The following is a 24,668-nucleotide window of genomic DNA, read 5'->3' on the forward strand; positions in this document are numbered from 1 at the left end:
ACATCAGTACCCATCTTCCTCTGCTTTATATGTGGGACGCCTGCCACAGCATGGTGTGCCAAGCGGTGATGGCACCCAGGATCTGAACCAGTGAACCCTGGGCCACCAAAGCAGAACGTGCGCACTTAACCGCTGCGCCACTGGGCCAGCCCCATATAAGTTGCCTTTAAGGCCAACGTTATTTGAAGATTATATTCCTCTGTACAATAAAGCGATATTCCCCAGCAAGTGGGGATATTGGAGTCAGTGTGGAATGAAGGAAGGGTGGGAGGCAGACTTTGAGCAGGAAACATGCCTGAGGGATGCTCAGGCATCAAAGCAAGGGAGCCTTGCAAACATCCTCCCCAATCACAAAGCCATCCTGGACCGATTCTGATGGCATCAGCTCCTCCTCGATTTGAACTTCTCTAGGATGGAGTCAGCTCCTCCTCGATTTGAACTTCTCTAGGACTTGTCTGTGCCATTAATTTGAGACGTTAATGACTTTAAAATTGAACATATGGTACACCTAGTACCCACATCCTAGTTTCTATTGGCTTCCTCCAATAAAAGGAAATAGGGCTCCTTGGAGAAATGGCTGATTCTAGGACTGGGGCAGGACAGTGAGCCCGGAGACTCCATAGTGCAAGAAAGTAAGGAGGTGCTCACAAAACCCGCAGTGACGGGGTGTGTCAAAGGGACTCAGGAGCCAGCCGAGAGAGCTCCCAATGGCCAAAGCTGGCACAATTGGAGCGAGAAAGTAAAGTGTATTGGATCATAACCCAAGGTAGAAAATATCCATGGGCCCATACTGCTGTAAATCTGTGATTGAACAAATAAGTAGATGGGGAGAACGACAAATCTCCTGTGCTGAAGAGTCCCAGAGAGTTTAGATAAATGCTCCAGGCTCAAGGAGGTAAGACATAACTCCCCTCCCTAGGAGTGAGCTGTGCATAGTGACTTCCTTCCAAACAGTACAGGATGGAACGGGGGAAAAAAGAGGACCTTGACAGTGGAGACACCTAACAGACATGCCCTCAGCCAGGAGAATAGGGTCAGCACGTTGAGAACATGGAGCTGCTGTGATATGACTCGAAGGGCACTTGAGCTTTGTGCTCTTCTCCCAAACCCACACCCCAGTCAACGATGAGAAAAAGAGACAAATCCTAGTAGAGGGACAGTCTACAAAATCCCTTAATAGTGCTCAAGGCCATCAAAAACTGGAGAGTCTGAGGCTGTCCCAGCCCAGAGCAGCCTAAGGAGACGCGATGAGCAAGTGTCTTGTGGGTCCTAGAAGGGTCCTGGGGCAGAAAAAGGGCCTTAGGAAAAAAACGAGGAAATGCAAATAAAGTACCTACTTTAGTTAATATAATATATCAGTACTGATTCTGAGAAACATACCACATTAACGTAAGCTCTAATAATAGGAGAACCAGGTGTGGGGTATGGGACGTCTATGAACTGTCTTTACAACTTTTCCATAAATCTGAATCTTTACGAAAATTAAAAGTCTGTTTTAAAAACTGTGTGTGTGACATTTGTTGTCTCCAGGGAGTAAGGATGAGGGGCCCCTGGAAGAGGTTTGCTCCTTGTTTGGATTTTTCACAGTGCAGACATAGTAGTTTCATAATTTTCCAAGAAAAAGAATAAGCGTATGTCCTATTACACAGCCGGTCGCTCTGTAGGAATATGTTTCCTCCACATGTGTGTTGGGTTTTCCAGCTTGGTGTCCTGCTCTTATGGAGGTTGGACCAAAGGGGTCGAGTCCAAGGGACCCCCCTGCTGAGACATGAGTATGGAAAACACCTAACTCACTGCATCTTCCGGCTGCCCCCTCCTGGCGAGTAAGTACGAGCTCACCCTTGGGGGCCGCTCGGGGGCACAGACGTGGCTCTTCCTGCCACCGGAGGGCTCATCGCCATCAGCAACTCGGGCATACCTGCGGGGACAACACTGTGCTACAAGGAGCAGCGAGGAATGCTGACTTCCCGTGTCACGTTTGTTTCCAGGGACCTCGTTCAGTTGGCAAAGGCAGCTGTGAGCGGCGATGAGAAAGCCCTGGACATGTTTAACTGGAGGAAAAGCGGCTTTGGAAATTTCTTGAAAATGGGATCTCAAGAGGGGCTGTCATTTTTTGTCAGCTTGATGGATGGTGAGAAGCTTAGGTTGGGATTCTAGGACATTGAAGTGTTTTAGGGGTGTCTGGTAAGGATTCTAAATGAATAGGTGGTGTTTCTGCTTAAAACAATAGGCTGTACGTGTGCCAGTCTGAGAGGGGTACTTTAGCTGGCCTCTTACAGTTATTTATCCAGTGTTCAAAGAATGGCTTCACTTTCTTCTGATAGAGACGAATTGAGCTTTATTTGTGTCTGAAGGGTTTCACGATGAAGCTGCCGCTCAGCAGTTATATCCTGACTGCTCACTGTGTGCGCAGCGCCAGGCAGAATGACGGTCTCGACGGGATTCTCCCGTTGGCCTCCCGCCGTTCAGTCTGTGTGGTTACAAAGCACCGCTTACGTGCCGGGTGCTTGGCTAAGCTCTGGGGTGGAGTGTGGGCAGGATGTGGTGGGTTTGCTTCCAGCCTGCAGTCACCAGCCAGCCTTCATGGGTGGTCAGCGTTGTGCACCATCTGTCTTGATTTTAACCCAGCTCCTCTTTAGTGTGAGTAGTGAGACAGGCTGCTCCAGCGATAGCCGATAAATGCATATGCAGTTAAGAGAAAAAAATCCTTCCCACTCACATCAGACCTTCACAAGTGTGTGTGTGCTTCGAGAAAGAGACTGAGGAAGTGAGGCCGCACGAAGGTGAGAGGTTCCAGGAGGCTGTGTCACCACACAGAGTAACCTTGACGGGAAGAAGAGAGCAGGCAAAAGCTGGACACGGCTGGGAGCTTCTGTCCCTTTGAAAATAGAGATGCCGTTCATTTCAGGGGAGAAAGAGACAGAGCCCATGGAGGGGAACGTGAGGACGTCCCAGCAGGGGTGCAGGCAGGGGAGATGCCAGCGCAGGGTGCCCCCAGGAGGGAGAGCCGAGAAACAGCGTGTTGATGATGTTGGCCGACTGGAAGAGGGGTGTGCGGTGGTGCTGGAGTGTGCCCGTCCTGCCCCTCAGGAACTGTGGGCTTCAGAGGGGGATTACCCTATGTCTTTGTGCCTCAGCATCCTAATATGTAAAGTGGGACAGTTAAGAGCACTTGCCTCAGGAGCTCACAGGAAGCATTAGCTGAGTTAATACATGGAAGAGCTCAACACACAGCCTGCCACAGGCCCAGGCTGAGTCCATGCTCATTGTTGTTACCATCAGCCTCTAGAGAGCCTCGAACTCTTTAGTTTCCCAAGAACCCAGGGCATCCACTGGGACTCAGAGGAGAGAGACCGGGAGGGTGAGGAGACCCCTGAGAGCAGCAGAAGCGGACCAGATTCCTGAGAACTCGCAGGAGGTCCGGCCCTCTGAGCTCAGAGGCCTGAAAGAGGAACCTGGAGGTGGAGCAGGGGCCGGCAGGTTCCAGGGCAGAGCAGACCGAGGGCTCCAGGTTGGAGGGGCTGCCGCTTAGACAGGGCCTGTGGAGTGCGAGAGTGCCAGACGCCGACCAGTGACACACAGGACAGAGGGGACCAAGTGGTGGCTGCAGTGAGGGGTCCTAACTCAGGGCCTCCACATGTGATGATAGATGTGTGCCTCCTGTTAGTGGACCAAGATGAACACAGCGTTTCAAGGGGCGAATCAGGGGCGTCGTCATTGTGAAGGTTAGAAGCCTCGGGGTCAGTCGTGGAGGGAGAATCGGATCAGCGGAGACAGCACAAGTCAAGGCTGATCTCAAGCAGTGAGATGGCACTTACCTCGGAGACAGTAGCCTGTGAGGTTACATGCAGATGTTTTTTAAATGTTGTACTTGTAAATTTTTATAACAAAGAGGTTTATTTTGAAAATGTCCTTAAGTAATAGAAATGGCTGCTGGTGGGCATCGAGCCGCCTGGTGGACTGACCCCCTCTGCCCTCAGGGACAGTGCACTATGTGGATGAGAAAGGCGAGACCACCCGGGTGGCGTCCACAGAGAGCTCCATCCAGACGCTGTTCTACATCGAGAAAAGGGAGGCGCTGGTGGTGGTCACGGAAAACCTGCTGCTGTCCCTGTACTTGGTGACTCCCGAGGGCGAAGCGGAGGAAGTGATGAAGGTGGGTGGGGTCGGGGAGAGGAGCGCCGGCCAGGTACTCTCCAAGGTGGTTTCACCAGCCTTTTGTTTTTGTTTAGCAAATCTGTGTCTCGTGGCCACTCCCAGAGCTGTTTGATACCATTATTTCTTATGCGACCTTCAGGTCACAGGGGAGGGAAATGCAAAGCAAAGGAGACTTTCTGGGTCCTTGGACAGGGGGTAGGGGAGCCTGGGCTTGCTCAGGCCTGTGCCCCCGCCGTTGGTGGACTCGCAGCCTGTAGGCCGGAATGTGACAGGATGACTGCGCCCCTTGCAGCAGCTCCTTGGACCTTCACAGTAGAAATGAGTGGGGCAGGGGCCATGATTCTGTTTCCCAGGTGTGTGCAGACAGGGATTCGGAGGAGGCTCCCATGCCATCTGAGAGCCCTGGGGAATTGTCACCTGAGTTCATTCTGTCACAGCTACTGCTGGCCCACACGTGCCACCACCAAGGGGGGGTGTGCAACAGTCACCCTTCTTGGGTAGCAGATGTTTTACTGTGGCTACTGAGAAACACCGTGACATCCTCCAAGGTGCCTTGCACATCAGCCCTGGGCCCTCACTGATAGGAGGACACTGCGAAGGTGTCGGGGTGCAGCTTGCTCCCATGTTGGTTGTTGGTGATGCAGCGGGTGCAGCTCCCCAGGAGGCTGCTCATAGCTGCCCTCTTGCTAGGTTCTTGGTTTATATCATAGGATTCCATGTTCCCCAGAGAACTCTGAACTTTCCCTAAAGATACTCTTACAGATTCTGGAGCTGATTGGTTTTTCGGTGTCAGTGTTTATTTGGTCATTTATGCATCCTCTGTCTAGCACAGTGGTTGAAAACATGGTCACCGAGTCATGTGTACCTGGATTCAAATCCCCCCCTGAGCCACTCACTGGCTGATGGGCCCTGGTCTGGTTTGTTCTCTGCAAACCAGTGTCGCACCTGCCTTGGAGGGCGAGGTCGTGTCTGAACTCAGCTCTCTCGCTCCGCTTGGTGGTCACCACGTGCTCAGCAGCCACTGTTATTAACTCTCTAATGTGCCCAAGTAGTTGTTGGCTTCGGCCCGGGCATCATGGAAAGCTGGGGATGCCTTCCCAAGTGTCCATATTCGCCCTGCACTTCCTCTCCCTCCACTTGGTGAGTCTCCATGATGTCACTGCAGACCAGAGATTCCAGGCTCACGCACAAGGACATGTGGTCTTGGCAGGAGCCGCATGCTTCTTTTGGGTTGTTTGTCGTTATCCAGGTCAAGTTGAGTGGGAAAACAGGTCACCGGGCAGACATCGCTTTGATTGAAGGCAGCCTTCTTGTGACCGCCGTGGGGGAAGCAGTCCTCAGGTGAGAGCCCGCTCTGCAGGGAACACCCTGATTACAATTCAGCCTCTTCTGAGTAAATGCTTTATTGGAGTGTAACATACATACAGAAAAATACACAAATTGTGATCGCTTTTCACAAATTGGACACATCCACATAACCAGCTCTGAGACTGAAGAACAAAACACCCCAAGACTGCAGTGTCCCGCCCACCGCACAGGGCTAGCCCCGTCCTAGTGTCTGCCTGTGGAATCCTTTTGCCTGGTCTTTTTGAGCGTGGTATAGATGGAATCACGTATAAAGTTCTGTTGTGTCTAGCTGCTCTAACTCTGCGTGGTGTTGAGGGGTTCTCCCATGTTGTTGCTTGTGGTTGAAGTTCGTTGTTCTCGTTGTGATCTGGTGTCATGCATGAACCATCTTTTATTAACAACAACCCCCTTTGATTATGAACAGGGCATAAAAAACGGTCTAAATGTAATGACGGCATGCTTTTTATAGCAGAGTCCAAAGGGCCGTGTCTTTTCCTGATCTTTAAAGTTTGTTCTGCGAGTTGAACAAGACCCTCAGAGCGGAGGGAAATGCACTAACGCAGTCCCCTCAATGGGGCCTCCTTCTTCCCTTGTAGATTCTGGGACTTAGAACGAGGAGAGAATTATGTGCTGAGTCCAGAGGAGAAGTTTGGTTTTGAAAAAGGAGAGAATATAAACTGTGTTTCTTACTGTAAAGTCAAAGGTGAGGCTTCTTGGGCTGGCATAAGAGACAAAGAGAACCAACCTCAAGCTTTGCTCTGTGGGCTGCAAAATGATGACAGTGGCTATTCAAAGAATGTACATCAATTGTAACTATGTCAGTCATTTGAGAAAAGTCAGTCAAGAACAAGCAAGCGACAGTAAAGCTTTGTTATCCCACATGAGGGTCAAGGGGTTTGGTCAAAAGTGTGACCAACCTACTATATGCAGTTGATCTGTTTCCTCCTGAAACCCAGAGAAAAAGATAGCGTGGGAATATTTTTTTAAAAGTATGTATGTATATGTATGTGTATATGTATACGTATATAATACACACACGCACGTATGTATGTATGTACGTGTATATGTGTGTCCACGCATGTGTGCAGGACAGAAAGAGGGGATAAGCCAGAGCACATTTATGTTATGTCTGTGGGATGCTACATGCTGTCCTAACACTGGGGAAGCAGCACTGACCAGGCGTGCAGGCCCTGTTCTCATGGCAGACAGAGAGAAACCAGAGAGGACGGTGCCAACAGTACCCAACATGTGCACTGTCTGGCCAGGGAGCAGTAAGTTCCTGCAAACTCTCCAGCCTGGTGGGAAGCGGGAGAGCTACTGAGGGGAGGGCCCATAGGCTGGTGTTCTAGACGTGGTGGTCAGAGAAGGGAGCTTGCTGCTGTTCTGTCCCTTTTCAACTCAACTCATGTGACCTTTGTTTTTACCTGTAGGTCTTCTGGCAGCGGGTACTGATAAAGGGAGAGTAGCCATGTGGAGAAAAGTGCCCAGCCCCCCGAACAGCCGAGGAGTGGAGGGCAAAGACAGGTGGACCCTTCAAACCCCTACTGAGCTTGAAGGAAACATCACACAGATAAAGGTACAGCTCTGCAAAGGCGTTGGACGCACTCCCTCTCTGTCCTGCAAAAGTGGAGGACGTAATTCGCTTTGATTCTGTTTTTGTCAGTTATTCTGCTTAAGACTATATAAAAATAACAATAACTGCTGGCTGATGGCTCTTTCATTTTGACTACACCGTGGGGCATCAGTTGCTCCACAGTGTGGTCCCATTAAATTTGGGCAGGGGTGGTCTTTGTGTCCAATGTCTGAGGTTTGTTCTGACCCCAGGAAGGCTCCTCTAAGGTGTCTCTTTCCCTGGTTCTCACTAGTAAACTGTCTGACCTGCCCTTGAACTTATCACTCTCATGAAGCTACCAGTCCCCTCGTAATTCTCACCACCAAAACCTCCACTGTTTTCAAGAGCGTCCTCAGGCTTGAGCTCACCCACATTCTGTTTCAAATGAAGTCACTTCCTTTGGGGAACGCTTTGGAGCTCTCTGTTCTTGCCTTTCCCTGTGGGGAACAAAATCTCGGAATCCCTGCTCCAGAGCTTGGCAGTAGGGACAGCGGCCAGCTTCTCTCCAGTGACAGCTGCCTTATGAACAGGGAGCTGGGCGCAGTCTTCTCAGATTGCCTCTCCCAGCCTGGAGCCTTTGCACCGTGAGCAAGCTGGGGCAAGGGCATGGGGCCCAGTGTTCTCAGGCTGTCACATCCAAGGTAGAGCCTCCACCCTGTGAGCAGGGCCTGGGGAAGGAGGGAGCTCCTGCCTCTGTCCCGGCAGTTGGCCTCTCACCTGGTGTTGGCCTCTCTCACCTGACGTTGGCCTCTGCAACACACCTGGGGGAACAAGAAATGCTGGTGGCCAGCCCCTCCAGGGAGATGCTGTAGCCCTTGGCTCAGCGGAGGAGAGGGAGCCCTGGCTTCTTGGCCACACTGGCCCAGGTGGAGCTTCGTCACACTGAGCGGGGAGACAGGAGGGAGGGAGCATAGTGGCTCGGGTGCCACAGACTCCATTGTTCTTAACAGATTTAGTGGTCTTTCTTGAATCAGTTTTTCTTCATTTGCTTTATGCCCAATTTCCAGAGCATTAGGTGGTGGATTTTTTCATAATTTCTACCAGTTATGCCTGTTATGTCCTTGGGGCTCCTCACCCTGCTGTCCTGGAAGTTGTTCTCAGGTCTGCTCTGTGTAAAGCTCGCAAGATAACATTTACTTAATCCTATAGTAATTAAGAAAGGAAATTTTTGTAGTAAATAGTTTAGGGTTACCTTGAAGCAATTTGGGGAATTACTTTTAGGTCCTCATCTCCGGCTGTATATAACAATAGTTTCTAGATGAATTGAGTTAAATATTTTTTAAATTGTCAGAATAACTGCTAAAAATAGCATAGAGTATTATCAGATATTTAGAGAAAGTATAACTTTCTTGGATTTGAAATAATAAAAACAGTTGCAAAAGCAGAGAGTGACAAGTTTGAGTACATAAAATCTTCTTTCCAGCTGGGCAGTGGACAGCAAGCAGCCTAGAACTGAAGGAAGACTGAGCTGGGTCAGGATTCACTTTAGAGGCTGTAAAGGGTTTTACACCCTGTTGTCCTGATTCTCAATGCATATTGTTGTCTTCGTTTTCATACTGAAGTTGGCATGCAGCTCTTCCAGTCGATAGGGACGTTTGAAGTGCTGTTTTTGCTTTTTTGTGGAAGAAGGGATCTTTACATGGAAAGCTGTTATTTTAAATTGATGGCTCATCTTACCTTTAGTGATATCTTAGAATAAAAGACATCTTGAAGAAAACTCACATTTATTAAAAAAAATATTAAGAACTTCATTGGAAACTGTGATGGGGAGTGCAGGTCGTCGACCTAAGAGTGGTCAGTAGAATGCGTGAGGAAGGCCTGCAGCCTCCCTGCTCACAGGAGAAGCGTAACTGACAGTGCGCGCCTCCCACTGTCCTAGAGGGCATGGAGAAAACTGAGTCAGTGGTGCGACACACCGTGATCTTCAAAGAGAAGCCTCACTCATGTAAAAGTGTCATTTCTTCCCAAGTAAAGCTACAAATTATATGTATATCCAGTAAAAATAATGGCCTTTTTTCCTCTGGGAGAATTCAACACAATAATTCTAAATTCATCTGGGAGAGCAAACAGCCAAGAAAAAAGTTCATAAAGAGTCAGAACTTTTCTATATCCTATACCAGAATATATCTCAAAACTATAGCAATTAAAACAGTGCATGCTTACTCAGGAATGGATAAATCTGTCAGCGGAGTGGAGTAGGAAATCCAGAAACAGATTTGTATAGATTTGGAAGTTTAATATGAAATTGTGAAAGTGGCATTTGACGTCACCAGAGGAATGCTGGCTAATTTAATATATTGGGTAAACTTGCTGTCCATTTATAAAAAATAAACATCCCTAAATTAAGATCAGAAAAGTACATTCTAGAAGATGCTCAACCTTTTAGCACAGATGTGAGCTAGAACAGCCAGCCATACAACTATCTACTCACTGCATTGCAACTCTTTCTTTGTTTTTTGTTTTTGTTTTTGTTTTGAGGAAGGTTAGCCCTGAGTTAACTACTGCCAATCCTCTTCTTTTTGCTGAGGAAGGCTGGCCCTCAGCTAACATCCATGCCCATCTTCCTCTACTTTATATGTGGGATGCCTGCCACAGCATGGCTTGCCAAGCGGTGCCATGTTTGCACCCGGGATCCGAGCTAGCGAACCCCGGGCCACCGAGAAGCAGAATGTGTGCACTTAACTGCTGCGCCACCAGGCCAGCCCCTGCATCGCAACTCTTGAGTGTCAGTAACTAAGAAGAAATAGTGCTGGAAAACTGTTTATGAATTCTCGTGATTGTAACACTTTCCTGGCTGTATCTCTCTTCTCCTTTGCTCACACTTCTGTTCTTTCTCCCCAACGTGGAAATGCAGTGGGGCTCCAGGAGGAACCTTCTGGCAGTGAACAACATCAGCTCTGTGGTGGTCCTCAGCGAGCAGGCCATGTCAGCGCACCTCCACCAGCAAGTGGCCGTGGTGCAGATCTCCCCGAGCTTACTCAGTGTGGCCTTCCTGTCCACTGGCGTGACGCACAGCCTACGCACGGACATGCACGTCAGCGGAGTGTTTGCCACCAAGGTGACTGTGAGGGTGACCCGTGGGGTCAGTCGGGGTCTTCGGTGGGGACGACAGAGCTGGTCAGTTGTTAGGGTCCTTCAGGACTACAGGGGCTGCTGTTTAATTCCTGTGATTCTTCTTAGGACGCAGTTGCCGTCTGGAATGGGAAACAGGTGGTGATCTTTGAGCCTTCTGGAGTCGCGTTACGAAATGCAGGTGGGAGTCTCCTGCGCCCAGAGGGAACTCAGCCCCTGCTTTATTTTCTCCCCATTAATGGGCGTGCTGGTGCCTGTGGTGTGGGCAGGGGCTGGCACAGGGCTACAAGGAGACCCTGCCTCAGTTCGCACGCCCGTACCTGCGTTTCCAGAGTCGGTGCTGCAGCTCTGGCCCCATGATGCCAGCGCCACACACTATTAATAGAAGCCCAGTCAGGGTGGTTGAGAACTGCAGCCAGATCTGGGGTCAGCAAGCCCCCCTGGGCTCCAGCACAGTTAAAACAGCTCAGAAGCAAGGCTACACAAGTATGAACAACTAGAGTTCTTTCCAGGGAAGGGGGTTGCCACATACTTGACTGTGAGCTGGTTCCAGACCACACAGAGCAGCAAGTCCCCTGGTGTCCTGACCAAGGCCAGCCTCTGTCTGAAAATTTCAGGGTGGGTTGTCAGAGATGCTCCGTCGGTCTCAAACACCCCTCTATGTCCCATCCATCTCACCAACTGTCTTTCACTGGGCAGCCTTTATCCTCTGCTCTTCAGCACATGCCTGCATGAGTGACCAGGGGCTGCTGTGATGGTGGCCACAAACCGAGTGGCTTAAACAGAGATTTATTCTTTCACAGATGTAGAGGCTAGAACTCCAAAATCAGTTTCACTGGGCCAAAAGCAGGGCAGCACCGAGGCTGCACTCCCTCCAGAGCTCCAGGGAGGAATCTGTTCCTTGCTTCTCCCAGCTTTTAGTGGCTGCTGGCAATCCTTGTCTTGGGGTCACATCATTCCAGTCTCTCCCTCCATTGTCACATTGTTCCTCTCTGAAATCTACCTCCCTCTTGTAGGGACACTTGTGATTGCATTTAGGGCCCACCTGGTTAATCCAGGGTCATCTCCCCATCTGAAGACTTTCACATCTTGGGCCGTATAAGCTAATATTCACTGGTTCCAGGGATTAGGACCTCTTGGCTTTGGGGGACATCTTCCAGCCGACCACAGCGCCATCAGGACATGCTCCTCAGTTAGCTCTCTTTCTGCACAATTCTTACCTATACCCGTCCTGACCTTGGCCCTCACACCTCACAGGAGGACCTGTCATTGCACTGTTCCAAGAGTGATCCCCCCATGTGCATGTGAACACTCATCCCTCCCTGGGGATGTTTCTCCACTTGTTATCACCTCTCTCCCTCGTGTGATCCCCTCTTTTCTTCTCCTCTAACACTCTGTGGCCTAAAGTTCTCTTATAACACTTTTCCCACTCTGCCTTGTATTCTGCTGATAATTCATGTCTCTTCTAGTGTAGACCCCTTAAGGATAATGATGAACTTCTTATCCTTCCAATAGGACAGCATAGCAGGTGCTAAGATATTTTCTGTTTTGTGTGTGTCATCATCTCTCTAACTAGATAAGAACCTGTCTACAGACAGAGCCTAGGGCTAATGGCCTCCACAGTTTCACCTAAGATTAGCAGACATGTGCTTAAACAATTGTGCCATCACAGATGCTGTGCTGCGGGAAGTACCAGCTACCAGATGGGAGAAAAGAGGAGACACCGCTAGTGAGTGGTGCAGGGCAGGGAGCCCAGCACTGAGTCCCTCCACCAGGCCTGGAGCCTGCACGAACTGTCACTGCTAGCTGTGGCCTTGGGTAGTTCCTCGTGCCTCAGAGTCTTGCTTTCCTCATCTGCAAGATGCAAAAAACACATCCCTCACAAAGCTGCTGTGAAGGCCAAAGCGAATTAGGGAATATGTGTGGTGGTGCTTCTTAAATTCTGAGGAAGCATGAAAGATTAGCTGCTGCTGTCGTCATGTTCATCTTTCCTTTTAGGTACTTTCCTGTGTGAGTCTCCAGTGTTAGCAATGCACGAAGAAAACGTTTATACAGTGGAGCCAAACCGAGTTCAAGTTCGAACCTGGCAGGTAAATCGCTGTTCTAGAGCAAGTGGGCTGTGACAATACAGACGAGTAGAGCAGAGTTTAAAATGTCATCTTTAAATGAGCCAGAGCCTGATTATTGACTTCAGCCAACCAGATGAGATTCCCCTGACAAGTGCTGGGTTGTAAAAATGGATTCTGGGATAGCTGCTCCATCTGCGACTGTTGTGACTTCAGAAATTGGGAGGTAGGACAGGGACATTTTGCAGTGAAAAGGACTAGATCACTAGACCTTGAGTACGTGGAATTGTGAAATGGGAGGAAATGTTTGCTGTGCATCTTGAGGGTTCGGGGGCCATCAGTTCAGGACATAGTATCTTTGGACAAGCCTTTCCCTGGATGTGTCTGAGGGTGAGCCCAGGACGGGAGTAATGCGTGCCTTCTGTTCCCTCCTGATGGTGTGGAGTAAGGAAACCCTTGCCTGCCCACATCTCACACATACTTGCTGGAACCTGGAGGCTGACATGGTGTATTAGTTTCCTGAGCCTGCCATAACAAATTACCACAGACTGAGTGGCTTAAAACAATAGAAATTTACCTTCTCACAGTTCAGGAGGCCAAAAGTCCAAAATCCAGATGTGGGCAGGTTTGGCTTCTTCTGAGGCTCTGAGGGAGAATTCTTCTAGCTTCTGGTGGCTGCAGGCAATCCTTGACATTCCTTGACTTGTGGACACATCACCCTGGTCTCCGCCTCCATCTTCTTGTGGCCTTCTCCCTGTATCTGTGTCTCTCTTCTGTGTCTTATGAGGACACTTGTCCTTGGATGTAGGGCCTACCCTAATCCAGCATGGTCTTCTCTTGAGATCGTTAACTTAATTACATCTGCAAAGGCCCTTTTTCCAAATAAGGTCACGTTCACAGGTTCCAGGTGGACGTATCTTTTAGGGGCCACCATTCAGCCCAGTCCATGTAGCAGTGTTCTGGGTCAGGTTGAGAATGCCTGTCAGCGGCCTGCTTTTAGCTCTCAGTGCAACTGCTTTGTCCTTGTCAAACTTAAAAAGCAAATTTACCTGATATTTTTTCTTAAAATGAGTTTATTTGGGAATAGCCAAAAGAATTGCAATTCAGGATGTGCATGCTATGGCGAGCAACAGGTGAATCCAGAGAACAAAGGAGGGAGCTGCTTCTGTAGAGAAAAAGGGAGAGGGAGGGGCTGTTCTAAAGGAGAGTCCACTGGGGGAGAGGAACCGATCAGGGGGCAACGGCTGCTCATCGGCTGGGCTGTTGCTGGGTGAGGGGAGAGATCTTCCTTCAGTAGTAAAGTAGTTGTACTTCCCGCAGAGATGTAAGTGTCCTGTCCGTTCCTATTTGCTATAATTGACAGTGTGTGAGGGGGGTGAGGGCTCCCCCTACAGGCCTTCCCAACTCTAATCTATTTGAAGTTTCTCTTACTGGTTTCCGCATCCTGCTCTGAGTTCTTTCTGGGATCCAGTGTTTGATTTCTCAGGTACATGTCCTTGCCCCTTGCATGCTGCTCATCCGCCCCATTCGGGAGTTCCTGGAGGAGCTGCCCTGGACTTCTCCTTTCTAGGGGCTCAGACAATGAAGGAGTGCGCTAAAGCGGGACTAGGGTGGGAGGTACCACAGGGGAGGCCTCTGGGGGGAAAGTGCAGGCCAAGGAGCTGCTGGCCTCATGAGATCCTCAGCCTGTTCGAGGTGGAGGGGAGGCAGAGAGGCTGGATGCAAGGCTTCCAGAGCCCAGCAGGGCATCCTGTGCAAAGAAAGCTCACCTTCCTGGTTGCATGGGGGCATGGCTCTGAGGCCCAGGCAGGGCAGGGCCGTGTTACCGATAGATGAAGGAGGCAACTGTGTCAGCAGAGAGATGACCTGCGGGCACTGCAGTGGGGCAGGGGGTGAACAGCATGCTGGGAAGGGGCAAATGGTGGGCTGGAAAGAGGCGACAGCCTGCTGGGAAAGGAAGAACGGCCTGTTGGGAAAGGCAGAAAGGCATGCTGGGAAAGAGCAATGGTCTGCTGGGAAGGAACTATGAGCATGGTGGGAAAGGGCTATCAACATGCTGGGAAAAGGTGAATGACCTACTGGGAAAGGCAGAGAGGCATACTGGGAAAGGGTGCATGGCCTGCTGGGAAGGAGGTATGAGCGTGCTGGGAAACGGGAAGGACGAGGGTCGGCTGGGAAGGGTAGCCCAGCCTGCTGGAAAACATGGAGGTGTCTGAGGAGCCCGCCAGCCAGGCCCCTGACGACAGATGGGCTGGAGCTGGACGTCGGTTGTTGGCTTTCTAGCTGGAAGGCTTGTGTGGGTGGTGACTAGGAGGTAGTGCCAGTGTGAGGACGTGCGGGTGCGCGGCTCTCCTGTCTTTGAAGGCGGGAGTGTGTCTCCAGACCACCCCTGCTCTGCAGATGGAGACACACGAACCATGCTTGTCCTTGCTCGTTGTGTCCACCACGAGAGGACACGGGGCGCTGTGGCGTACCTTCCACTCCCTCCAGGCCTGCCTTCCAGGCGGCACAGGGCACCAGAGCGGCGGGGGATGGGGGGAACAGGGCCAGCACTCGAGGGCTCATAGCACAGAGGCCACAGCCAGGAAGGGGCTGGCGGCCCAGACCTGATGGAGGCTGCAACCGAGGGGACAGCACAGGAGGGAAGGGGAGGACCCTCCCCTGAAGACACAGTGGGTTTTGACGCCCGGGTGAGGGTGCGCTGGGGTTTGATTTTTCCTGGTTTTGTGTTGTTTTCTCCTGGACGATAACCTCTATGTCTACCAAGTGGCAAAGACAGGGGAGCTGGTGAGCAGTGAAGTCAGGCAGGAGATGTCACAGGAGAGGTCCGAGGGCAGGGGTGAGGCCTGAGCGGAGTGGAGGGAAGAGTGAGTTGGTAGTGAGCGGCTTGGTGAGCAGTTGGATAGCAGGAGGTGACAGAGAGGGAGGGACTGAGGACGTCCCCAGCTTTCTAGTTTGGGAGTCTGGGTTAAGCGTGGTGCCTTAAGATGGAAACTACAGAAGCAGAGCAGGTTTGGGGTGTCCTGGACATCCTTTAGAGATGGCCAAGAGCCCGTTGGAAATACGGGTTCTGGAGGTCAGGAGCTGGGTCAGGGCTCTGAGGCAGTGATTTGGGCATTTGGAATGCATCGACGTGAAGGTGGTCGTGGAGCAGTGTAGGAGCAAGATGAGTTCAGGTTTACACCCTGGGGGCCCTGTGAGCAAGGAGCCAGCAGAGGAAGAGGGCAAGTAAAGGAGCTGGGACCCTCTGCCCTGGCGCTCTGGCGTCATGAATGGGGTCACCCCTTGGCCCATTGGCCATCCCTTGTGGTTCTTCTTTTGATCCTATATTCAAGCACTGTTTGCTCATTCCACAAGCATTTATTAAGCTCCTATTAGGTACATCAAAATGAAGATCAGGTTCCTCAGCTAGGAATCCCACCCCCCCCATCCACACACACGCACACACCGGCAGCCATTCATCTCCCTACGCTGAGTTTGCTAGACAGGCTATGAGGGTTCCTGCCTCCTCGCCTGCTCTCGGAGTCTCTCTCTCTTTAGAATTAGGAGTCCACTAAGTTCTGGAACCCTACCCATCATCCAGCCTGCCTCCCCACTCTCCTGTGCACTGGAACTGTGCCTCACCACTGGGCTTGGCCCCACAGTGCCTCAGCTGTGTGCATCTGCCTCGCTGCTCTCAATCTAGTGGCATGCAGGGTGCAGAAGAGCACTGAGCACTGAGAATTGAGCCAGGAGCCTCTCTCAACTAGAGGAGTAGGTCAGTCCGTGTGCGAGACTCAAGGCCTGAGCTCTGCCCAGCCTGACTGTGGTCACTCTGCAAGGTGCTGATAATGTAGGCGTGACGTTCTAAAATGTAAATGATGTGAAATCGGTTCACGATTCCAAACCCTCCAGAGTCTTCCAGCTTTACTTTGAACAAAATCTGACCCTTTACCTCTTTATCTAACTCTTTGCCTGCACTATTGCTACCCCTTGGCCTCTGCTCACTTGCCCACCCTTGGTGCACACTCCTCCCACTGTAGCACTTCCCTTCCTGCTGCTGGGGCCTCCAGGTTCCTGGACCACACTCGGCCCTTTCCTGCTCCAGTACGTACCACTGCGTCTTCATGGAATGCTGGCCTGCGGCTCTTCAGATAGCTGGCTCCTTCAATCTCTGTTTAAATGTTGCCCCCAGACAAGACTTATTTCTCGAACATTTTAGTGAAGTATGGCATACATACAGGAAAGTAGGTGTGTCATGTGTAAGTATATATACAGCTCAGCGAGTTTTCACAAATGGAACATACCCGTGATGTAACTACCATCCCTTTGCCTCGCCAGCCTCTCCACCCACATCAGGGGCTTTCAGATAAGGCCTCTGCAGACAGGGCCTCTTGAACCTGAGCAGTTGGAAGGCGCCGTGTCACCACCCTTTGCATTTTTCCATTTTAGCTTCCTGTTTGTCACCTCTAACACTTTCTCAGATTGTTGAGGTTTTGTGTATATTTGCTTGTTGACCTAGCTGCGTCTGTCTGCCCCTCTGGACTGTAAGCACCAGAGACCCCCAAGCACCAGAGACTCCCCCATGTTGCCTTAGATCCAGTGAGCACTGGGCACACACTCAGCCAGCGGGAGCATTTGTTGAGTGTGCGCGTGGAGTGTACGAGATTATCTGTGAAGGAGGTTTAGTAACAAAAGTGGAATGCTGCACAAGCTGCTTTCCTGACTTCCTTGTTCTTCCCTTTTCCTCAGGGAACTGTGAAGCAACTCTTGCTTTTCTCCGAGACGGAGGGGAATCCGTGCTTCTTTGACATCTGTGGAAATTTCCTGGTTGTAGGGACAGACTTGGCTCACTTTAAAAGTTTTGATCTTTCCCGAAGGTAAGAATTTTGTCCAAATGAAAGTGTTACGTTTTGAAAGTGAGTCAGGAGACCATGTGGTGGGTAGCAGATGGATAAGAGCTAGAGAACAGTCTATGTCCTCGTTTCAGCATTAACGTGCCACTTAGTTTTGTTGATTTTTTTTTTTTTTCCTTTTTCTCCCCAAAGCCCCCCGGTATGTAGTTGTATATTCTTCCTTGTGGGTCCTTCTAGTTGTGGCATGCGGCCTCATGGCACCTCAGTGTGGCCTGATGAGCAGTGCCATGTCCGCGCCCAGGATTCGAACCAACGAAACACTGGGCCGCCTGCAGCGCAGCACGCGAACTTAACCGCTCGGCCACGGGGCCAGCCCCTGTGCCACTTAGTTTTGTGAAGTGCCTTATGTCTTAGCTTGAATTCTTCATCTTGGCTTGATGGGGAAGGGAGCAACACAGCGGAGTTTTTAGGGTGGTGAAACTTTTCTGTGTGATAGATACGTGACACTGTGCATTTGTCAAAACCCTTAGAACTTTACAGCACAAAGTGAACCTTAAGGTATGCAAATTTTAAAATTTTTTAAGTTAGTGACTCTCAGCCTGGAATGCAGAAGGTGACAGAACAGTCGAGCTGATCACCGTGGGTGACAGCCTCACTGGAGGGGTGGGAACAAAGGGGCCACCCTACGTCACTATGGGAATGGGCGCAACTGTGAGACTGTGGGCAAACCTGGCACAGCTCTGTGCTCTGGTTGATGGAGTTCATCCCGCAGGGGACAGGGGTCGGTTCCCACACCGCCGCACAGGACGTGAGAAGTGCAGGATTCAGGCAGTGGGTGGAGAGGGGTGAGAGGTCGCAGATAAGGGGAGGAGGCCGGAATGATCCGCATGGTGATGGATCAGAGCCGGAGACTTGAGTCTGAAGTCGTGTTCAGCTTCATGTCAACAAAGACGGATCTGCATAAAGCTGTGGACAGATCCGTGCACATACAGCAGGGAGCTCGCACACAGCCCTCGCTCTGTCGGCCGAGGGCCTCGAGGCGGTGACACCCCAAGAGCGACAGGCACACCCGGTGCCCAGACCTGCGCTCCTAGAGGCATCCTCCATGGATGGGAGCCTGGCTCCTTGGAGAACGGCTGACACCAGGACCAGGGCAGGACGTGCACAGGAGGAGCCCGGAGCCTGAGAAACTGTCCTGGCCCAGAGGAGCCCAGGGAGACGAGATATTTAAATGTCGTGTGCGGCCTGGATGGATCCTGGGACAGAGAGAGGACTTTAGGGGAAAACCGAGGGAATGTGGATTAAAAAGAAAAGTAAAAAAACCATCCTGAGCTACCCCTGCACATGCAGTACTGTTTGTAATGGCAACAAACTAGCAGGGCCATCAGGGCACTAGTTACATATATGTGGTTAATTCACACATGGAAAACTGCAACTGTAGCAGAGGCTAGCGGAAGGAAGGATCACTGAAACCTGCTGTGAGGGCAAGTGCAGGGTGCAGGGTGCGGGGCAGCGTTTTTGGTGAGCCACCTTCTGTGTTAGAACAGGAAGGGGGTGCAAACCCATATTCATATTTATTCATAAAAACAGGAGAATTTGAAAAACTCAGCCACACAAATATCAAAGCATTATGTCGTGCACCTGAAACTGTATAATGTTATATGTCAGTTATACCCCAATAAAGAAAAAAATTTCCAAATTAAAAGTGAAAACACACCCAGTAGCCTGAGCTTGGCGCATGACCTCCAGGGAGCGAGCAGCTGGGCCAAGCGGAACTCAGAGTCCCGGGAACCAAGGTTTCAGGTCCTCAACCTGCCGCCCGCCGGGAATGCTGAGTGGCAGCTGTGCACAGAGGTGGCCCTGGTTTGCACTGAGACCCTGTGTTCCCCGTGCAGGGAGGCGAAAGTGCACTGCAACTGCAAGAGCCTGGCTGAGCTGGTGCCCGGTGCAGGGGGCATGGCGTCACTGCGATGTAATGCCAATGGCAGCAAGATCAGCATCCTCCTCAGCAAGGTGAGCCCGCCTCTGCCCCTCCTCCACCTCCTCCCTCGAGGCTCCCGCAGCGCTCACGGGATTGCTCTGCCTTTCTGGCTGGGCCACCTTCACATGACTTTCCAGTCCACTCCCGTCTGCGTCTTCGTGTCCCAGCCTCTCTGGTCAGCCCCTTCGTCATCCTCCCCGCTGCCTGCTCCTGCCCTCTCCTCCTGTGCTGCCCTTGCCCTCCCCGCTACGCAGCCCTCGTGTCCCCATCTTTCTTCGTGTTTTGTTTCACGGGAAGCAGTGGTGCTTCACAGAGCCCCTCAGCTCTCCTCTTTTCTGTCTCTTCATCTCCCAACTAAATTCTCTTGGCACGAGGAGGGTGACGAGGGCTGTTGAATGTCACTTGAGCCTCATGCCTGGAGGAGTGGAGTGACAGAGTGGCGGGGGCGTGAAGGAGGCCAGTGACAGCCCCATGGTAAGGGTCTGAAGGGGAGGTGACGTGGGCATTCGTTTGTTTGCTTTCTGATTCATTTGTTCATGCTCATTCATTCATTCATTGATTCATTGAAGAGTTGATCGTTGATTGCCCTCCGTGTACCAGGCACTTTGCTGGGCACTGTAGATTCAAGGCGATGGGTCAGACAGAGGACTCAGCCCCTCCCCTGTGGACGGCAGACATCAGTCAGAGAGTGGGGCAAATGAGTGCTTTTTTGCGATGCTGGGGGGAGCTGGGAGGAGAGGTGTGCAGTGCTGGGAGAGCGAGTAGCAGGTAGAATCATTGCCAGGAAGGCCGGGGAGGAAGTGATGGTGATGGTTGAGCCAAGCTATGAAATCGCCAGGCGAGGGTGCAGCAGGGGAGCAGCCCAGCCAAGGCACCCAGAACACGGGCCTGTCAGCAGGAGCCTGCCTGCGCCGAGGATCTGCCTTCGCTGGCAGAGGGGCGCGATTGGTGGGCCATCACACAGGGCCGACCTTGACACAGGGGTAGAGGCAGGAGCCTGACATCGTAGCACCCTTCTGAGATTGTTTCTAGACGTTGGTGGGTTAAGGGGGGAGGGGTGCAGGTCCCCTTGGTGCCCATCACCACCGCCCCCAGGGTTTGGGGATTGACCGGCCGTGGGGCAAGGAAGTGCCGGGGCTGGTTCTAACCCTCGCAACTGGGGAAGGGGGAAGGAAACCAGGTGAGGAGCTTTTTTAGGGAGGGTGGGGAGGCCTGTTTCAATGTGATGAGTTTGAGGCATCTACGAGCCGGTGACTGGGCAGTTAAAGACACAAGCTTGGGTCTCAGAAGGAGGTCTGCCTGGAGGTGGCGTCCTTGGCCCAGAGATGGTATCCTGGGGAGGAAAAGAGCCACCACTGCCAGCCTGAGGACCAAGATGGGATCTGGCAAGGCCAAGGATGCAGTGCAGCCAGGGAGGTGGGAGGCAGCTGAGGAGGTGTGGGGGATGGTCAAGCACTGCAGGGCGGGCAGTCCCATGTCATTCACTGGTTCAGCAGCTGGGGCAGTGTCAGGATATACATGCACAGGAACAGAAACGGGGCTCACAGGTGGTGGGGAGAGCATCCCAGGACATGGCACCGGGCCTCGTGGCACAGGAGGGCCATTTCTGTGGTGCTGGCAGTGAATGCAGGTGCGAAGTGGGGACCGTGCAGTGACCACTGGCTTTGGAGGCCTGATTCTCAAGAGCGGAGTGAGGTGAGGGAGGTTAACCCTGATGGGAAGAGGCTGAGGAAAAGGAAGAGGGTGGGGGCAGCACAGGCTGCTGGCGGGATAGAGCAGGGGTTGGCACCCGCCTCTCCTCGCCTTGGGAATCCTGGCCCCTGGTAAAAGAAAAAATCAAGAAAAGAAAAAGGCCAACTAGCATAAGGGAGCTTGCCATGAAGAATAGCCCCTGCTCCCCAGCCCCGTTGCACTCCCAGGGGGGCGAGGGCAGGACAGATGGGGCCCGTGCAACCCTCATGCTCATTGACAGGGTCTGGGGTGCAGAGACTGAGGGGAGTAAGGAAAGGCACCCTGCCCACCTCACGTGCTGCAGGGGTTTCTCCCAGATCATTATTTTTCATTTTGCTTATGGAATTATGAGGACTAGAAGTTATATTTCTATGTAGTCAAATCTATTGATGATTTTAATTTGTAATTTCTTCCACTGCTCTTAAGCTTTCAGTATTTTGTCTAAAATTTTGGCAGATCTTCATTTTCTTGTCTTTCTTTTTTAAAGCACTCGCATCTCATTCGCCGTTCCCATATCTGCTGGAATAACACTTCTAACAATCTAACCTAAAGTTCTTGGCATTCGTTGCCTCTGGCAACCGGGCAGTTCCGTTTTCTGTTTCTGTTGTGTGTGCTTGCACACACATTCCTTTACTGTGCCAGGATCAAAAAGAAAGAGATGAGAGGTTATGAGCTCTGAGGATATTGGTAGCGATAGTAGGGGTGGCATCTGGCACCTCACGCTTCCTGGTTTGGTCAGCGAGGAGACTGAGACAGCTTCCTTGTTCAGGGACGTGGTGGCTGTGCTGTGGCTGCCATCCAGGCTCCTGGCCCTGACCCCATGGCACAGTGGCTGAGACGCCCGTGGATTGAATGAAAGAAAATGGCTGTGGGGGTGGGGTGCTGAGCACACACAGTAGCTTCAGGAGAAGAGTCCCAGAAGAGGGGCAACGCGGTCCTTGAAAAGCATTCAATATTGTCTTCAAGATGGCTGCGGAACAGTTTCTCAGATGCCTAAACTACCGCAGAGCAGCTTAATCAGAATCTCAGAGATGGAAACCAAGATTCTCTTTTTCCTTTCAATTCAGCAGGCATTTCTTTTGCAATTTCAACACGAAGGGCAGCTTTTAGGTGCAGTTTTAGGAGCTAGACACACAAAGGACCCACAGGCTGGCCCTAGGAGCTCCCCCAGCTGCTCGGCCTCGGTGGGGCACAGGCAGTTGGCTGAACATGTCTCCCTCCACCACTGAAACATTTCCTGCAGTTACCAGAGGCCAAGGGGCTCTGTGCTAACATATATTTTTGTTAAAATTGTTTTTTTTAATTGAGGTGAAACTCACGTAACATAAAAATAACCATTTTAAAGTGAACAATTCAGTGGCACTTGAGACAGAGTATTGTCAACCAGCACCTCTATCTATTTCCAGAACGTTTTCATCACCCAAAAAGGAGGCCCTGTCCCTATCATCAGTCACTCCCCATTGTCTCCTGCACAAGTGCCTGACAACCCTCACCTGCTTTTCTGTCTCTATGGATTTGCCTGTTCTGGACATTTCATGGAGATAGAATCATACAATATATCGCCTTTTGTGCCTGGCTTCTTTTACTCAGCGTAGCATTTTCAAGGTTCATCCACATTGTAACCTATGTCAGTGCTTCATTCCTTTTTGTGGCTGAGTAATATTCCACAGTATGGACTTACTGGTTTTTGATTATCCATTCATCCATTGAGGGACGTTTGGATTGCTTCCGCTTTGGCTGTTGTGAATGATGCTGCTGTGGACATGCATGTACAACCACTATCTTTGAAAGCTCCCAGAAGCTCCACTCTGCAGCAGTGCTGAGAAGCAGGATGCAGAAGCTGATCTTTTCCCTGCCCAGGGAGTGCTGCCGAAGGCTCCCGATCCCATCCTTTTTTACCGTGGACAGTTCTCCATCTCACATGCCAGCCCTGAGGTGTGCATGCCCAGCTGTCCTCCATCTTTATGGAGTTTACTTTGTTTTTACTCACCTGTGCAAGAACTGGTTTATCAGAATCCAGATTCTTCTTGTTCCCATGATTAATCCACCTTAGCTAAGATGACATCACACACAAATCGATATTGAGAACAGCTAGACAGTTATTGTCGATCTTCACAATTTTTTAGGATTTGTTTTCAATTCTCTGAAATTATAGAATGGTAATTCAATAACCAGTTCAGTGGGATGAGGGTAAGTTGATGTTCAAATTATGAATGCTGGAAGTACGCTGGCCTGTGGGTTGTTAGCACCGGGACATGTTTTTCTCAAACGTGGTCACTGTGAGCTCTCCGGTTTTCTCTTCCCCTAGGCTGACAACAGCCCTGATTCTAAAATCTGCTTCTATGACGTGGAAATGGACACGGTGACCATCCTTGACTTCAAGACAGGACAGATTGATCGGAGAGAGACATTGTCCTTCAATGGGCAGGAGACTAAGAAGTAAGACTGGGTTTGCGAAGACTATTGTTGATAAACGATGCTCGGTCACTTGTCAGCTTTTAGGCAGGTTGTTGGCAGAGTCATACTTTAAACTTCAGAAGACCTCAGCAGTTACTAGCAGTAAAAACAAGAAGGGAAACCGGGACACCCTAGGGCGGCTGGGACAGATCTGAGTCTTTAATCTCTGTTTTCCAGGTTCTAAGGTTCTGGAATTATTGGGTAGAAATTTGAGCTTCTGGAAAGGCTGCAGTGTATACAAAAATGGCCCGAATCACAGGGTGGAGAGGAGTGCGGTGAACCTCAGACCTGCCAGCGTCTCTAGTGGCAGGGAATGTCTGTCTTGGTAGAGAATGTATCTCTAGAAAAAATAATTGTCTTAGGGAGTTCATGTGACATATATTTGTAGTTCCTTCTACCACCAAGAAATCTCCGTAGGACTCCAGTGCTTGTACTGTTCCACCTACAGTTCTCGTTTGGTTCTGTGTCGAGTGACGCGTGAGGCAAAAGGAACTGCTCAGAAGGACGCAGGGGTTGACTCCACGCTGTCACTGTGGCAGCAGCGTGGCCGCGCCCGGTCAGATGTATCAGCGGTAAATGCAGAGCAGAAGAGCCTGGGTCGACGGTGCCCACGGGAGGGCAGCACTGACAGGGATGCGGGCACCGGTGCCTCAGCTCCTCTACAGCCCTGCTTCCCCGTGCAGCCTCACCCACACGTTCCCACCTCTCTTTGCCTCGGAATCCTTTTCCAGAACTGTCTTTCACCTGGTGGCTATAGCTCGCACGTGCTAGTGGCCCCACCTGAACACATTCGTCTTCACTTCTCACCTCATTTAGCTCCACTTCTGTGTCTTCGGAATGTCCCTTGAGTGTCTTGCCGTCACCTCAGAAATCCACCCTCCTTCAGCCTTGCTCCCTGATGCCCATTCTCGCCCACACCCCTCTCCTTGGTCACCTGGTCCAAAACAACAGAGCCAACCTCGCCTTTCATCCCGCTCTCCCTGCCTCTAATCCCCAGTCCTGCTTGTTTTGAATGTCTCTCAGAGTCATGCTTTTACTTCTCAGGAAGCTGGGGAGCCTCTGAGTTGCGTCCTTGTGTCCACCCGCCCCCTCACCAGGCCAGTCCTGCACTACCCCTGGCACTCAGTGGGTACCCAATAAATGCATCCGTCTACACCTCCAAGCGTATCTCCCGCCCTGCCTTCGGCTCAGTCCTGGAACAGGACGTGTTGGGCATGGTGACATCTGTGAGGGCTGCTGGTTTCCTGCAGGGTCGGGTCCCCGTGCTCTGACTTGTCACCTTCCTCCAGGTGGTGGTCAAATGAGACTGAGTCTTCTGTCAGATGCCTGCCCTCTTTTGGGATCTGATCCATTCTTTGCCACTCGACCCATTTTGTCTCCTACAGTAATGCATTCCAGTCTGGGCCTGT

The 24,668-nt window shown here is 51.2% G+C and overlaps 1 protein-coding gene across 3 annotated transcripts in view; it reads left to right on the plus strand.

Annotated features, from left to right (window-relative positions):
- IFT140 (intraflagellar transport 140) overlaps positions 1–24,668 on the plus strand; it is an 88,844-nt gene that overhangs the window by 13,472 nt on the left and 50,704 nt on the right. For all 3 annotated transcript variants that reach the window (XM_023616649.2, XM_070231166.1, XM_023616650.2), the window contains exons 4-15: positions 1,702–1,823; positions 1,989–2,131; positions 3,981–4,156; positions 5,408–5,499; positions 6,102–6,208; positions 6,936–7,081; positions 9,972–10,175; positions 10,298–10,370; positions 12,188–12,279; positions 16,987–17,114; positions 18,986–19,103; positions 23,111–23,241. In XM_023616649.2, the coding sequence (XP_023472417.2) occupies positions 1,702–1,823; positions 1,989–2,131; positions 3,981–4,156; positions 5,408–5,499; positions 6,102–6,208; positions 6,936–7,081; positions 9,972–10,175; positions 10,298–10,370; positions 12,188–12,279; positions 16,987–17,114; positions 18,986–19,103; positions 23,111–23,241 (1,532 nt within the window). The remainder of the gene's footprint in view (positions 1–1,701; positions 1,824–1,988; positions 2,132–3,980; positions 4,157–5,407; positions 5,500–6,101; positions 6,209–6,935; positions 7,082–9,971; positions 10,176–10,297; positions 10,371–12,187; positions 12,280–16,986; positions 17,115–18,985; positions 19,104–23,110; positions 23,242–24,668) is intronic.

Source organism: Equus caballus, chromosome 13 (genome assembly GCF_041296265.1).
Source record: "Equus caballus isolate H_3958 breed thoroughbred chromosome 13, TB-T2T, whole genome shotgun sequence".
NCBI classification, from domain to species: domain Eukaryota; kingdom Metazoa; phylum Chordata; class Mammalia; order Perissodactyla; family Equidae; genus Equus; species Equus caballus.